The sequence below is a fragment of the Ambystoma mexicanum genome, chromosome 12 (genome assembly GCF_040938575.1).
Source record: "Ambystoma mexicanum isolate Mex_15411 chromosome 12, UKY_AmexF1_1, whole genome shotgun sequence".
NCBI lineage: Eukaryota > Metazoa > Chordata > Amphibia > Caudata > Ambystomatidae > Ambystoma > Ambystoma mexicanum.
Genome location: NC_090936.1, coordinates 444242038 through 444259278, shown reverse-complemented (window position 1 = coordinate 444259278; position 17241 = coordinate 444242038). Strand labels below are relative to the sequence as shown.

General features: G+C 44.5%; 1 protein-coding gene across 8 annotated transcripts in view; it reads right to left on the bottom strand.

Moving 5' to 3' along the window:
• CACNA1C (calcium voltage-gated channel subunit alpha1 C) overlaps nucleotides 1–17241 on the bottom strand; it is a 2322072-nt gene that overhangs the window by 1171631 nt on the left and 1133200 nt on the right. For all 8 annotated transcript variants that reach the window (XM_069628642.1, XM_069628646.1, XM_069628641.1 and 5 more), the window contains exons 22-23: nucleotides 7885–7991; nucleotides 2841–2928 (exon numbers count right to left, since the gene is read on the bottom strand). In XM_069628642.1, coding sequence (XP_069484743.1) covers nucleotides 2841–2928; nucleotides 7885–7991 — 195 coding nt within the window. The remainder of the gene's footprint in view (nucleotides 1–2840; nucleotides 2929–7884; nucleotides 7992–17241) is intronic.

Sequence of the window (17241 nt, the reverse complement as noted above, 5' to 3'; positions counted from 1 at the left end):
GTCAAGAAAGAATCGATACGTTTGTATGTGTAAAAAAGAAAATGATTCACACGCAGAAGGAAAGCAGCATTCAAGAAAGTTAATGAGTTTCTTTTTAATGTAACTTTATGCAAATGGAATTCAATACTTCAGAGAAAGACTGCATTTTACAAAAGCATTTAAAACTCAAACTTTATAGAGTTAAATGAACTTAAAAAAGCAAGAAGAATATCTAAGTCTGTAAGGTGCTTGCAACGGTCATTACTTTAGGATTCTAAAGAGACTTGAATTACTTGAAACTATATTCACCAGCAAGATAATAAATGACAAGATATTCCACACAGATAATTAGCCTCTAAGTCTTTTACTGAGGTTTAGGAGGTAAAGAAGCTAGAGTTTGTTTTAGAATAATATTAGAAAAGAAGTTTATATTAACATATAAGTAACCAAGTGTATTTGATTACTACAGATACCAGAGCCTACCAGAAGGTTGCAGGGCTGCAGTGTCTCCTTTGTTATTTTCTCCAAATTCCCCTTTCCCTTTGTTGGGGTTCTGAGCTCAGCTTATACTTCAGGGTTGAGAGGTGAACTCCTGGTGAGGGTCTGTAGGGCCAGCATCAGCTCCTGTGGAAATCAGTTAAGCCGGACCCTGACACATGGGAGGAGACATCCGGCTGGGTTATGTGGTGACTCTGCAGGATTCATCACATACCCTTTCCCAAAGACTTGGCCTCCTGTTCCAGGCTCTTTTTCTGGACTTGACCCAGTAGCCTACATTATATCAAAATGATGTTTTTAGGTTTCCCGGTCCCAAACACGGTTTCCTAACGGAAGTCCTTCTTTTTCCCAGGAATTGACTGGGGAATACAAGGACGAGGTTGTATGCTTCACCTCTCCAGGGTAGTTAGCTGTTCTAAAATGTATTTGGTTCACTCGAAGCACCCACTGATCAAAATAGGGAACTACAATATCCACAACCAATTGAGTCGGAAGGTCAAGTATTACTGCCGCTAATAATAATACCTTCTTTCCCAATATGGGAACGTAGATCTGGGCTAAAGGGTGTTCTTTTGTTTGACCATGAACACAACCTACAGTTCTCTGTCCCCTGGGGTTTCAAGCTGATTGAAGAAAATCTGCTTTACTGGAGCTCTCAACAATGCCTCGTGCCTTTAGGCAAGCCCTCAAAAGGCATCTGCATATGAACTGGTAGCTATGTTTCTTGGTGCAGTCTTTTCTTGACAGCAAACTCTACCAAGAGCAGAATGACTGGTCCGTTGGCATTAGCGTGGAATCTTGAGATGGCTGTTCTGATGTTTACAATGCCAACGAGAAATTATTATAAATTATTTCCATCAAAATTAGCAAGAGAACGTAAAGATGGGGTAACGTACTTTCCTGCTTAAATAAAGGTGAAAGTTGTTCCAATTGCTGGTACATTGTCAAATCAACATAAAATAATACTGGGACATTAACCTTACAGGATCTGGCGAAACAAGGACCCCATTAGCCTTAAAGTAGAGACGCTCCTTCCATTCGCTGAACTTTGGTACCTACTTAACAGAATGCACTGGATGGAAGGCTAATATTTTTAGGGGCTGGAAACATACAAGGAATTGAAGACTTCAGAGAAAAGGCTAAGAAGACAACATTTTATGAAATGTATTTACACTTCTTTTTATGTTATGCATAATGTGTAATCGTTTTTCTTTTTAAGGTACTAATTTGTAAAATGTGTGTATAAGATCAAATATTTGATCACATTTCACAATAGAAAATAGGCTCAGAGACAATGCTGCAAATCCTTTTGGTTATTCGAACTTATTCAACATAATTCAAACATATTTGAGCATTGGGGATATTCTAGAGGAACTCTCTGAGGTTGTGGCAAGCTTCTGAAGAGCCATGCGCTATTGGAGAGCAAGCCACCTCCTATTTCTGTGTAATGTCATTGAACTCTTTAGTAGCTAGAATGGTAGGCAAACCCAATGGGGCCAGTTTACAAAGGCCTAAGGCTGCAGAATGCAAAGTGTGAACTGTGGCTCACATCCTGAACTTGCCATTCCCCGCAGGCAAATTCCTATATCACAAGATGTACTCGTTTGTAGGGAAACGGACTGGCCTTTGGAGTGAGAAGCCCACAGCCAGTTCTTCACGCATATCTATGTGTAGGCTGCATTGCAGACAGGTAGATTGGCATTGGCCAACTGACACTACATGGGTGGGTGAATGGGGTCAGGACTACACCTACTCGCGTGAGAGCATTTGCAGTGACAAGCACTGAAATTCCACTTTTTATATGTCCAACCATATTTTAGCAGTGAAAGTGTAAAATAAATTATGAAACGGTCAAGCTTCGTGTGAGTGTTTTGATCTTGGGCAGATCAAGTCAGAACACTGGGATGTCAGAGTCTTGTGTAAACAAACAAAACGCTGTGGTAGTAAAATGTTACATAAATAGAGAACTGGGGTGTCAGAGAGAACTGTACTGGTATCGGTTTTATTAACATGTAAACACATCACTCAGTAGTAGACATTCTGGTACTACACCCCCATCAGCGACAGTGAACATAAATCACTCATGGTTCTAACTTTCAGAAACTTCAATGTGTACCATGCATTACTTGAACAATGACAATTATCCTGGTTTACCTTTATCTATTATCTATTTTCTATCCCTCAGTCCGTGGTCTGTGCATAGTCTGATAGACGTGTGTGGCAGTCAGAGCCCTAAGAAACTGTACACCGAGAAGTGACACTCCTCCCCTGAGCACAAAGCACCGGTGATAGGTGGGCTTTGAGTACAGCTGAGGGGAATTTGCCGAGATGGCTTTCTTTACTCTTGAAACAGATGTACTTACCTTCAGCCCTTTGGCTCTGTTGATGGCCCTCAGTGGTCTCAGGACACGCAGGACGCGAAGAATCTTCACCACATTGATGGCACTGGACCTGAGAAGACAAGCCATATGTCACTGCCAGATAATGACATGGGGAAAACACAGTTTCACAAGCAGATTCTACTGGCAATTTATGCTGTGCCTTCCAAAACGCTCTCTTAAAGTCACCAAACTAACCGATTGATCCTTGCCAGCCTCCAAAACTAACTTTATGCCCATGAATAAAAAATAATTGCTGAGTTAGAATCGCTATAGAGCTGAACAAAAAAGGGCACTGGCGCTCACGCAGAGTGAGCATCTTACATTTTGAATGCCCCCTCCACGGCCCTGACGTTGATGTGATCAAAATAGCAGAAAAACAATGGGATGTGGCCACTTTTATTTCATAGGCTTAAGTCTTTTTTAGATCCTGAGAGAAAAAAAGGTTAGTATTGCCAGGCTCCTCTCACCAAATCTTGAATTCTGTAACCCGTATGATGAAAGGCATTCATCCCCCCTTTTCAAGGGCTGGCCTAACACTTCATTAAAGGGTAGATCAAGTGACTCCAAGCCTGACATCATCCCAGATTCCTAAACCCATACATTTCACCGAGTCTGGTGACCCCTTTTCTACCTGGAAGAACTACAAGCCACCAAGGTTTTGTGGAACAATGGCAATCATCAAATGAAAAGCATTTCAATCAACAATTCAGATTTGGGAAATGCTGTAAAATGTGATTGTCCAGCAGGTCAAGTGGCACAGCGAGTAGAGTGCTCGCTTTGACATCAGTGCAGAGCGAGTAGAGTGCTCGCTTTGACATCAGTGCAGAGCCTGCGAACGCAGGTTCGAATCCCGGCAGCGCCAAACTCAGCGTTTCATCCTTCCGAGGTCGATAAATGAGCACCACACACCGTGGGTAATAATAAGCAGCGCTCAGATACCTGAGGGTTCGTAGCGCTATATAAATGCCAAATTATTATTATTATTATTATTATTATTATTATTATTATCATAAAATGATATCCAAGGGCAGTGGGACCTGCATGTTCGCCGAAGAACAAAGGGCCTCACAGGCAATCAAGTATACAGCAGTGGCTCAATGCACCAAGACCCAATTCCCTTATCTGAAAAAGGGGGTGCTCGCAGTCATAGAGGAGATGATGAGGGAGAATGTAGCAGCCATTGTGCTTAGAACCAGAAGGGACAGAAGCAACAAAGATATGGCAATACAAATGGCTGATGGCCCGCATGAGGATTTGGTCCACAAAACTGCCTGGAACACACCGGCCACACAAGAGCAGCATCAGGAAACAATGGCAGCACTCAGTTTGTTTGCAATGTCATCGAGCTAAAGACAGTTCGGTTTTCGTGAGCCTGAGGGACAGGTCTGTGTTGATCTGAGGGCCTTCATGGGAGAAAGGTGATAGCGATTTGAAGTCGCAAGGAGGGGAAAGCAGAGAGAGAGAGACAAAAAGAGAGCTGGAGAGAAAGAGAGAGAAGGAGTGGAGGAAATGTAGCACAGCAAGTGCTAGAGGGAAAGAGGGATGAAGAAAGTGCAAGGAGGATGAGGGTAAAGGAAGAGGAGGTGGTGAAGAGCAGGAGGACCCGGGGAGGAAGAAAGAGAGAAGGGGGAAGGAGGATAAAAGGTTTGCTACAGACAAGAGCAGAGGAGGAAGGAAAAGTAGAGAGCGGTGGATGGGGGAGAAAACAAGAAACATCTATGAAGGAGGAGGTGTGGAAAAAGGCTGTGGTTCAGAAGTAGGAAGGGAAGGAAGGAGAGACATGAAAGGATGAGTGTGAGTAAAGAATATCTGCTGGGAGAACAACAGACAGAGGAGTGGAAGAAAGATGGCACACGAGAAGATGCAGAAGGAGATGCTGAGGCCAAGTAAGAAGGAACACCTTGAGGCGTGAAGGTTGTGATCAAACTACCAAGGTAGCAGAATGAAGGGGAGGAAAGTGACATGGAAGGAGCGGCAGAGGACAAGCTAGGCAACATATGTAGTGGAGAAGGAGAGGAGAGCGAGAGAAGTGGAAAGCAGGGAGGAGGTGGGCACAGAGTTATTTCTACAGACACAACTGACTGGGAGGAAGTTAAATGAAGAGCAGAGAGTGGAAGGAAGAGATGCAGAAAGCTGGAAGTCAAGAGAGGAGGTAAATAGCGCCCAATCACTATGGGGAATCAGGGATGCTCAATGAGAGATCACTAGCTGAGGAGGGGGACAGAGGCAAAGCAGAGGAGGGGTCAGGCCAAGAGGCTCCTTCCTGACAGGACACCAACAGTGGCTGAGAAGATTGCGCCAAAGTCTAACAACCGTACTCTTGCAACTGTGCCCCACCATACTCAGTCTTGGGGATGCCTGGCACAGCTACATTCACATTCTGGAAGCTTGAGCAACAAACGCAGGGCCCCTTGAGTCCTGATAGAGGGAAGGCACAATCTTAGAGACCCACACCCTGACCAGGGGATTAGACAATGGACCCCCAACCAAGAAAAGAAATGAAAGCAGGGGACACTTGAACCCATAGAGACTGAGTTTACCTCCAGAAGGCAGAGCCCCAAAGAAGTGAGGAATTGATTATCTTGATTTCTTTGATAGTCCCTCATTGTCACAGCTGGTCCCCAGGCCCCATCAGTTTGTGGTTATGTACCTTGTAGACTAGAGTTCACACAAGTAACCTACTCAAATGACTCCTTGCAAGAGGAACTGCCAAAAGGAACTTTCATACACCACTGAATGACCAACATCTCCTATTTCTTTTTTCATCCTCCATAAAAATGTGCTAAGTGCTCTGAAACATTATTGGCCAACCTATGTGGCCAGCACATATGTCCCTGATGGCAGACAAGGGGTTATTGTTCTGTTTGAGCTGTCATTGGGGTTTAGCACAATGTGACTGCATTTTGTTTATCTGATGGGCAAATGAGAGGAGCCTCCTCAGGATGTAGGAGAAAAGCTTGGAAGGGTCCACTCCTAAGTAGGAATTTTGAGTGGACAAAGCACCTCCAACATGTCTCATTCCTTCCTATCTCTATTGAATCAGCTACACCTAGTTTTCATCCACAGTGCTATGAGGCCCCTATGTGCTCTTCAAGCCACAGTTATTAGTGTTACTCTCATTGTCTTTCATTCATTTGCCTAGGAGGCAGCAACCTTTGGCTCTTCAGATGTTTTTGACTACTACTCCCGCCAGCTTTATTCAGCATACCCAATGGTGATGGATCAATGGAGCCATATTGCAAAGCCTCTGGAGTGCCACAGTTTGAAGACCCTGGATCTACCCAGTGATTGAAGTGTACAAAAAGAAGTAGTGGAACTATGTTCTCTACTGGCCTGCCCCCACTCCCTTCAAATCCCACCGCCACGCTGCTTCCCACGCACAATCTGGTCTCGGGAGGATAGCTCAGGGGCAGCATGCTCGCCTTGGAAGCAAGATGACACGGAGCAACACAGATTCCATCCCCGGGTACGCACTTAGAAACCCTTTAGAAACGTATTAAGTGCGTTATAAATAACCTATTGTATCATATCAATCCAAACTCCCAAACACATGTGCTTGTTGTTTAAGGGAACGCTTCAGTGCAGTGCACAGAAAGTGCAAGTTTCAACTTCCTCCTACACTTTTATTTTAAACCTAAACCATTCCGGAACAGTTTGTTTTTAAAATAAAATTATAGGAATAGTAAAAATAAGCAGAGGAGCACCGCTCCCAACCGCTCCCACCAGTGGTCGAAGGGAGCGGGAGCGGTCGGGAGCGGTGCTCCTATACTTTTTTTAATGAACTTTTACAGCTCTTATACTTTTATTTTAAAAAGAAACCGTTCCGAATGGTTTCATTTTAAAATAAAAGTGTAGGAAGAAGTTGAAACTTGCACTCTCTTGCACGTTCCCTAAACAGCAGGTGCAAATGTTTGGATGTGTGTATTGTGTGTCGGAGGGGACGTGGTGATGGGGTTTGTGGGGAGTGGGTGCAGGCCAGCAGGGAACATAGTTCCACTACTTCTTTTCGTACACTTCGACCACTGGCTCCCACTCACTTCGACCACTGGATCAACCCCCTGCCCATTATGGGCTTCAAAGTGCTTGCTCCAGAAAATGCGTTTTGCTGAAACGTTCTGGTAAAATGTTTTTATGTTGGATACCCATTTCCTGCAAGCACTATCTTGTATATCTGGTCCTTGATATTATCAAAATCGAAGGGATAAAAAAACCTAATTTTAACAGAGTGGAGTGGATTGGTCTGTACTCCTCAATCGAAACTCTCATCCCTTCCTCTGCAGGTACCTAAAGATTCAAGGTGTTTTGACTTTGGTAGATCCGTGAATAAAATTGTCCAATCACCTGGGACAAGGTCCTCAGTTAATTTGCCTTAAGAGATTTTAACACAGCCGTCTCTACATCACTGTGTTATTCTGTACAACTTTCTCTTAACTTTTTACTCTTACGGCAACAGTGTTTAAGATAAACTGCAATTGATTAAACAGGCAATTCAACAATTGACATTGCCCTCATTACGAGTTTGATGGCAACCCGCCGGTGTTACCGGCAGGTTGCCGCCAAACTCGTAACACTGTTCCGCCACCTGATATCCCGGTGCCATCGGGACATTACAAGTCCCGTTGGCCTGCGATGTCAAGCGCCGGAAAGTGTAATTCCCCATTCCCGTGGAGTCCAATAGGGACACGGAAGCACCAGCACTGTTGCGAACGCTGCTAGTGCTTCTGTGAAAACTGTGAAAACCATGCCTGCATGGGCCAGTGCCCCCAGCAGGTCAGCACCGACCCCTGCAGGCATCATTGTAGTCTGGCAGTTCGGAAAGGGTTGCTACCGGCACACTTATTTCCAGACCGCCAGACTTTGAATGAGGGCCATATTTCTTGAGAAAATGATGTCCTATTATTAAAACAAATCACATCTTTTTGGAACACATTAGTAATAATACCACATATAGATTCCACTCATTCGCTCTCAGCCCCTTCCCGGATATCGAGGCACTCTTGCCCAGGCAAAGGACAGTTTGACTTACTGGATCCCGAAGGAGATGAGGGAAACTCCGACCACCAACAGATCCAGGATGTTGAAGTAATTTCTGCAGAAGGAACCCTTGTGGAGGAAAGCCCCATAAGCCGTCATCTGTTTCAGGCGCACAGAGACACAAATAACAAGCAGAGCATTATGCAGGAGTCAGAAAGAACTCCGGCTACAGGCTAGTTCAGGTGGGTGTTGTAAATGAGGAAAGACATGGGATAATCAGCACCCACGGCCTAGACAACCCCCTCTCCCCCTGACAAACAAACATGCAAGACACCGTTCATTCAGACCAAGCATTCCAATAAACAGGCTATAGGAGAAACTAGCCCCATATAAGTTATTGATATATCTGACTTGAACTTGCGGACAGGCTAGATGGCAACAACACAGGCTCTTTCTAGAGATGACAGCTTCTCAACCGTACACATTAAAAAGAGGCCAGCTTAATGCCATAGAGGGCCTGGTGTAAGCTAGTGGAGCTTCCCGAGGTTCTGTCTGACTGGCTGCAGAAGAATACCACACTGGAGACGTTAAATGGACCATGTATTTATTTCCAGTCAATTGCTGCGTTCCTCATTCCAACAGGTGCCCTTTCTAAACAAATTTTCTAAAATCTTTTAATGTCCCTCCATAATGAATGTTTGATCAATTGTGTTTTTGTATTTTAAATAATAATAATAAAAATAAAACAGAAACACAATGGAAGTACAGTTGTGGTTTCTTGTAGTCTCTCAGTGTTGTTATTTTGAGTGCGCGATTTAAATGATGGGTTAATCAACTGTGAGGTAGCATGTTCTCATTTGTGGCTATTGGGGTAGAGTGAAGAGTTTTGTGGTCCCACTCATTTACAGGGTAAAGACTTACTTTATGATCTAGACAGCAGCATGCGCTGAGGGATCGACAGAATATCCCAACTCCTTATGGGAGTCATACTTCTTCATTTATTGTGTAGGCACTGGGAAGCAGTAAGGCCGAAAAGGAGGGATTTTATAGAACAGGACTGTTTCTACGCTAATAGTGCAATAAGTTTAAGGGAGACACAAATAGGTAAGAGAAATAGTTGCACGCTAGTCTTCAGAAGGGCCATGGTCCTAGTGCAAGTTCCCATATATAAAACAGTTGGTGTACAGGTTGTTTCACTGTGCATATAGCACCTAAGGCCGCTCTCAGGACCTGGAAATGCTCTGCTCCAGGGTTCTCTGGAGCTCATGCCAAACAATGCCTCCCTGATGTTTGTAGTTTGCTATTAAAACAGCAATTCATATATTGTTCATCTATCCCGGTTGATTTTCAGGCTGGAGTTATTATTTTCGCACGCCACAGTCAATGGCTGTCAAAACACAGGGTTATTTGGTTTGCTTGTGACTTGCAGGTCTCATCAGAGTTCAGACTGTGCCTCCCGCTTAGCCACTTCTCTCTCTCTCTCTCTGTCTCTCTGCCTTTCTCAGGGTCTTTAGGCGTTTAGGTCCTACCAATCTCTGGGTCCATGTAAAAAAGGCTCTCCACTTTTCTAGCACCTGTACCCTGGCCTCACCATAGCTTGAACCCCCCCTGGCTTGCAGTTTAAATCTCAACATCCCCTCCAGCTGTTGGCTATTTTGGCTTGGCCATTATTGGTTTTCTATCTTGGTCTTCTCTGTCCACTTCCTCTTCCTCACTGACCCCCCACCTTCTCCACAACCGCTCTGCACCAGTGCTCAGTGGTGCAAAAGAATATTTGAGGATTATCTTGAACTGCGAGGTCTTCAATTCTTTCCTGAACTGCATTGAATGCGGTCATGCATCATTTTGCAGTTTAAGTACATTTTGAGTGCAGGAGTGACACCTTATATTTTTTATAGTTTATGCTAAGTATAGGTTTCCTGGTTGAAACTCATCTGCATCACAGGTAGGCTTGCAATGCATCTCTTGAGACCACTGTCACTCTAAGAATGATGGAATGGGACTATAAGCCCCGTCACTATAGAATGCTGCCAGCTGGCACAGCTTGTTCCAGTGGCTTCCTCTGTAGGCATGGTAGAAAAGCCTTTATCTGATGCCACCTTCTCCTATGAGAGCGTTTTTTCTTTTCTCCCTTTGTTATTGTAATCCTCTGTCATTCTTTAGTGCAGGCCATATACAACCATCTTAGAAAGAGGCATTGGTTTTGGCAGACATTTCTCTGTGGCAACCCCCACACAGAGTCTGTTTGACGTGTCTCTGTAGCTTCTAGCTATCTGGTGAGTACCTGTGTATTTTTCTGCATGTGACACAAACCTTTGCTTGTGGCAGAATGCTTTAAAGGACCTTCAACCACCAGGCAAAGGGAGAGCCATGCCATCTGCCCACTCAAAAGAGTCCCCCTTGAGGGAAAGGCTACTGGTTCTAAAACCGGAGATCCTATAGTACTTAAGACTTTTCAAGCCAAGAAGGTCACAAGATACTGCAGAAGGCCCCAGCATTGGCACAGAGCCTTTCATGCATGATGCCTCTCTCTTGAGTTGGCAAGGTGCTTTCAGGCACCAAATCCACCAAAACCGTGTATGCTGTCTCAGCAAAACCGCTGCCGCAGAGTTCAGTTAACCTCCTCACTGGGGCTCTGTGCCCAACAATCTTTATCAGTAATTGCTAAAGCTTCCCTTGGCTCAGAACAGGTAAGCCTTGTCTTCAGAGAAACTGAATCTAGGTTAGGGAAGTATCCTTCCATCCAAAAACCTTCTTAGCACCATGCAAAACCAACAAAGAAAGATAGAAAGGACGATAGGCTTGAAACCTCCCTGTAGGCGCCAAGAAGTCGAGAGCGTATCTCATCCGTTACCAAACATGTCCTCAAACTGGCTGCATCCAGAGAAGTTGATTTGGAGGAACCCTTCCCCGTACCCAGGGATAATGTGTTCACCTTGTCGGACCCTGAAGAATCAGATTTAAGTGCCTCACACTGGTCAACCGGTATGATAATAAGAGACACTGCCACTCCACTTCCGCTGGTTTCTCCTTCTGATTTGAGAACTCCATGTTTGCAGGATAGGTCCCTTTTTTAGTCTTAATCCTCCTCCCCATCCTTTGTTTTTCATCAATGTTCTGGTCCTTTTTTTGCATGCAATATACACATGTTGACTTCAGGCACCAGAGCTGCTGGATACAACATCATCACTTACACAATCTAGGTTGTGAAATGGGTTGCTAAAAGCAATGCTATTTGGGCACATTTCTGGAAACTTGTAGGGCACAGATTAAAGACTGCTACCAAACTCCACAGGCCTTAGAACTAGTTCCAGTACCATTTCCAGATCTGGCTCCAATTCTTCATTGCAGCTCCCAGAATCAGCTATTTTACCACAGCCTGATCAACTGCATCTGCAATCTAATCCAATCCCTAATGGGAAATAAAGGGTACACAAGTACATAGAACTGGATAATGTTTCTAGACTGTGGAATGTGTCCTTGCTATATGACGTCCAGGTATTTGACATTTTGCTTCCTGAAAATAATAACTTGGGATACCTTTTATCTAAAACTGCTCCTACGAAACCTAACAAACCAGACTTGGGCATGGACCCGTCTTGCTTGAGCAACCATTGCTGGTGTTTATAATACTTAAGAACTGAAATATAATGATGGCAAAGACAGCCCTTTTTCTTTTTTTGGTAATTCATCTGTGTAATTAGCGCTGCAATTGGCAAAGAATCCGGGTGTGGTGAGTTAGTCATCCGAAGTACTTAGCAGAGGGGCAAAGGCCTGGAAAACTCAGCGGAAGAAGTCTTATCACAAGGCCTCTCCATCCTTATGTCAAGTGAATGCTGCTACAGTTACGGCCTGCGATAATCCGCAGAGCTAGGATAGTCAGAAGAATTTGACATCTTGCATTTAGAAGGAAAATAAGCTGCTTTGCAGCAATTGCAATTAAATAATGACATGGCACATTCGACTTCCGGAGTCTGAATTGTGAATTGTGAATTGTGAACTCTGCATTGGAACTGACAAGGAATACCTGGCTAAACACATAAGCTTTGAACCTGGAATTTCAGGACAAAGTTCTTGACCCTCCTTTTGATGGCAAGTTGTTCTTTGCCCTCTCCAAGGACACACTTTTGCAAACAATGAACCAGAAAATGCATAAGCCACAAGTCCAATTTCTAGCCATCCTACCAGAGTTCCTTACCAGCCTTCCCCGGCTTTCAGGGCAGTGGAAGGCTGGAAAATGATGAAATCTAAAACCAACACCAATAGCTTGAAAAAACATAGATTCTGCTCCAAGCCGAAGTGCCAGACTACTGTTGCCCCAGACACATCAAAAAAGCCTATTTGATTTCCATAAGGGGATGACACCTGCTCTTATCATCCTGGAGTACTAATCTCCATTAAGAAAAAAGGGATTCCCTTTATCATAACTGGGCTAACAACCCAAATGATCAAATGGGTAATTCTTTCATCCTGTCACCAGTCCCACCACCTTCCCTTCCCGAACTGTAGAGATGCTCTGCAGAATGAGTTCAATAAATACAATGGATCTTTCAACTCCACACAACAGAGGTAGTCCATGAACAATAAAGGGTTAAGGGACTTGAGTGCTCTTATTGTTTATTACCCTGAAAGGATAAATGAGTCAACCCCATTCTGGACCTTTAGAGTCTCAATCTGTTTCTAACAGTGGATACCTTCCACGGAACTACCCTGACCCATATCATGTAGGCATTGTGGTCTGATGGCTGCATGTGTTTAGTGGCTCTCCAGACTATTGTCATAGTCCTATCCTGGAAGAGGACAGCAAATGTCTGCACTTTCCAATAGGCCTTGCTGATGATCAGTTCAGATGCCTGCTTTTAAATCTGAAAGCAGCTCTAAGAGTCCTCACAAAGGTTATCTCAATTATGACAGCGAAACACATCTAAGTCAGGAATGTGTATGTCTTGGGCCCCTTCCTGGACTACTTGCTGATTTGTATTCTTTATTTATTATGATAGCAAGGAGCGCTTTGGCAAGAAACTCTGTACACGAACACATGTGGATGACTGAGCATGCATCAAAAGCGGACACAGGCACAAGGTGTAGTAGTGAGGCAATATTACAGCAAGAGGCACAGACATGACATGGATGCATGTACATAGTGTGGGATTAGAAGTATGGATTTTATACATATATTACAGTATTGACACCCCCTGTATATACATGTATGAACCGGAGATATGGGAAGATAGCGGTTCAGGGGCACAGGGGAATGTCAGGTGGGGACCCCTTCAAGTAGGATAATGTTCTTTTTCAGGGAAGGTTTGAAGCTGGATAAGTAGGGGTGGACTTGATGTCAGAGGATAGACAGTGGGGCGAGAAGTATGAATAACCTAAAGTGAGAAGTAGCACAAACAATGATCAGAGAGTGAGAGGGGATGAGTAGCAAGAGATGGAGTTAGCCATGTTGAGGGTGCAGGCACCTTATATATGGATTTGTAGGATAGGAGGGGGAATTTCAGGTACAAGCTATCATGCTTTGACTACTTTTCCACATGCAGGCAGTGTGCAGTGGTGGGTGAGGACTGATGGAAAATATGTAGGTAGATAAGTTAAGTACCTTGTTGAGTGGAGAAAAGGAGTAAGAGGGTGACCCATGAGGAGACAGGAGCAGTCGTCAAACATGCTGAGGACAAGGGTGGGGATGAGATTGTTATCAGAGTGATAGGTGAGAAAGGGGCAGATTAATCATCATCCAGTGATAAATGACAATCATGCAGTCTGTGATGTGAGGAGAACGCTCTGGAATGATGGGAAATGGAAAAGGAGGTGATAAAATTTGCCAAGGGATGAGGCGTAGAAGGTGAATACTAGAGGACTAAGGACAGACCCTTGAGGGACCACAAACTGGTACAGGGGTTGCAAAGGAAGGTCCAGCCCTCTGGGAGAAGGAACATGAGTGACCAAATACACAGAAACCAATCCAGGCCTGGCGGTGCCCTGGAGGCACAGTGAGAGAGAGTCAAAAGAAGTGACAAGTGGTCTACAGACTGGAAGGCAGTAGAAAGATAAAGGAGGATTAGGATGGAGGAAAGATGTATTAGGTGGGTCGTAGCAAGGAAGTTAGAGGCATGGGTGAGTACTGGTTCTAACGAGTGATAGCTGCAGAACCCAGACTGAAAGAGTGGCTGATTTCATGTGCCTCGAGGTAAGCGATGATGCGGTTGACTACAACGCACTCTAGAATTTAAAATAGTGTGGCAGAATGTGGACAGGTTGGTAGCAAATTGAGTTGTTACAGCCAGAGGTGTATTTTTTTAAGAGGGATAGTACAGTGGCCAAACTATAGCAGGTTGGGAGGATGTCCGAGTGTAGGGAAAGGTGGAAGGGGTGGAAGGTGCAGGTGAGGGGTGCCAGCTCCTTATCTGTGTCAGTGCAATGGAATAAGAAGGAGCACAGAATGTATTGGCAGATTGGAGAAGAGAGGCAGTTCAGCTGGAGTGGTGGGGTTCAAAACAGAAAGAGTGGAGCTGGCAAGATTAAGAGGAGGGCAAGGAGAGAAGACGATGAGGAGGAAAGAGGGTTAATGAGGTTGTCATATACCTTTGAAATATTCACAGAGTAGAAACAAATGAGAAAGAGGAAGGAGTGAAGAGTGGACAAGGGGGGCAAGAATGGACTGGAGAATCCTGGGTAAAGAGCAGGGTGTGGGAGCTGCTGGTGGAGGTTGACCAGGAAGTGGTCAGAGAGGGAAAGGTCAAGCTGGAGAGGCTGGGCTTTCCTCATGTTCGGGAGGTTGAAATCTCTAATGAGTATAGCCAGGAAATCCATTAGTGGTTCAGTGGTAGAATTCTCACCTGCCACGCGGGAGGCCCGGGTTTGGTTCCTGGCCAATGCACAAGCATTTTGTCAATGGAGGATAGCACAGGGGCAACACGCTGGCCTTGGAAGCAAGACCACGCAGAGCAACATAGGTTCGAATTCAGGATCCGAACTTAGAAAGCGAACTCAGGTACAGTATTAGGCGTGTTATAAAAACAATTAAATAAATAAATCTATGGGCAAGGACACACGTAAGAGGTCTAAGTCACAGAAGAATAGTTTGAGGGTAACAGGGCCAACAAATGAGAAACATAGTGAAAGCAGTTAAATGGCAATTTATTCAATGGAAGAGCGAATGGCGTTGAGTGGGGGAATAGTGCTATTTGCATGGCTTTTCTGATTAGGTAACTCACTTCCCCACCCTACTTGGATAAGCAAACGGAAATAAAGGTCATAGAGTCAATGTGAAGGACTGCTATTCTCGATGAGTCTTAGGAGGTGATTTAGATTTCTGTGATGGCCATCACAGTAAGATGTGCAGCATGGGCCTCTCGTCCCTAATGGGTTACAGGGCGCAGACCCACCACCGTTTATGGAGGAGCTACCAAAAGCAGGGAAACATGGTTTTCCCTTACATTTGCATTCCCCAGCATACATGCTTAGTGGGCCATGCAAGGCCAGGGCATTTTGCTTTCCCAATCTTGCATGGCCCATTGGGCAAGCAGGCTGGATAACCACAGGCCCAAACATGACTAGAAAGCTCTCCTGACCCTCCCTGCATGCTAACGTTTCCTGGGGCGGTGAATTGGAGGCCCTCTCGCTCCACCATGCATGTCAGGAAGCAGGAAGCTCTTCCGGTGGCATGTCATTTTTTTACTGGCATTAGGAGCAAGGCCATCATGGTTAGTGTCCTTAAATGGAGTGGGGGTAGATTTGTGCAGCCAGATAAGTCATGTTTTTGTTACTGTAGTATGCCATTTTATACTGGTGTTAAGGACATAGCAAACATGTTATGTATTCTCACATGGGGTGGTCATTTGTGCAGCAAGCAAGGACACGTTTTCCTACTGTAGTATGGCATGTTTTAGTGGCATTAACGGCAAGGCCAACATGATGAGTGTCCTTACATTGGGAGGTACATTTGTGCTGCCCACAAGGACATGCTTTCTTACTGTGGCATGGCATTTTCTATTGGCGTTAAGGACAAAGCCAACATGAGGAGTGCCTTGCATTGGAAGGGATTAGTGCATCCAGGAAGGACATATTTTCTTACTGCGGCATGGCATGTTTTATTTGCATTAAGGGGCAAGCCAACATGATAAGATTCCTTGCTATGGTGGGGCGGGGTTTTGCATTAAAGCCAAAGCCAACATAATTTGTGTACTTACATTGAGGGGGTACATTTGTGCAGCCAGCAAGGACATTTTTATTACCATGGCATTGCATTCTGTACTGGTGTTAAAGACAAAGCCAATATGATGAGCACTCATATGCAGGGTGGCATTTGTGCAACCAACCAGGACATGTTTTATCACTGTAGAATGGCATTTCTTATTGGCGTTAAGGGCAAGCCAACATGATGAGTGTTCTTACATGGGGGAACATTTGTGCAGCCAGCAAAGACCTGTTTTCTTACCTTGTCTGGCATTTCTGACTGGCATTAAGGGCAAAACCAGAAGGTACATGTTCTTACATAGGGATACTTGCATATATTGGCAGAGGCCGCATGAACATGTGTTCTTATAGCATGATTGCTGGCATAATGGGAAAAACAAACCTGAGTGTATTTTTAAGTGGGAATACTGGCATATATTGGGGCAGCCATAATGGATATACACAGTTAGCAGGAAGATGTTTTTTTACCCTGGCAGAATACTGGCATATAGTGGGCAATGACATCATAAATATTATTTTAAAACATTTCTTGGTGAAGACGCCCCACAAATTCCTTTGGCTGGTTCAAGCTCCCCTGCTCCCCCGTATTCATGGGAAATGTGTACCCACCAATTAAAAGATTTAAAGGAACTCTTGTTGCATAGGGATTGGGAATTCCAGTGTTTTAGAGCAATGACAGAAGGGGGCATGTTGGGCAGAGGAGAAAGGAGTGACTCCAAGAGGGAGTCAGACTCTTCTTCATCTACAAAAGATGGGCAATGCTATGTTTGACTTGAAAAAAGATCTAAAAATCAGATTTCTGCACTGCATAGGGGATTCAATTAATCTGGGCAGCACTCAACTTTACTTAAGTAAAGGCCTTGCCTCCTCAAAATGCTGTCCAATATTTTGCAAACAGTTTGGTGATTCCAGAGGTTTGGGGCACTATGGCATCTAGTGTTAATGTTCTTTCTCTGTCAGTATTCAAATGTCGCAATGGCTTCTTGCAAGAAACTGGGGCTTGTCTTTGGAGTCCTGAGTTCAAGAAAATCTCATTCCCTTCTTGTTGAATCAGTCCATCTCAGGGTGGCAGCAGGAGAACAATCTACTGAAGTGGACCCCTTTTCATCCTCCTTCATCAGATATTAGTCACAAGGGATGCTTCAGAATGCAGGCTGGGATCCCATGGTCATGCCCCAAAAATAACAGCATTCAGCAACCTAAAGTCAAT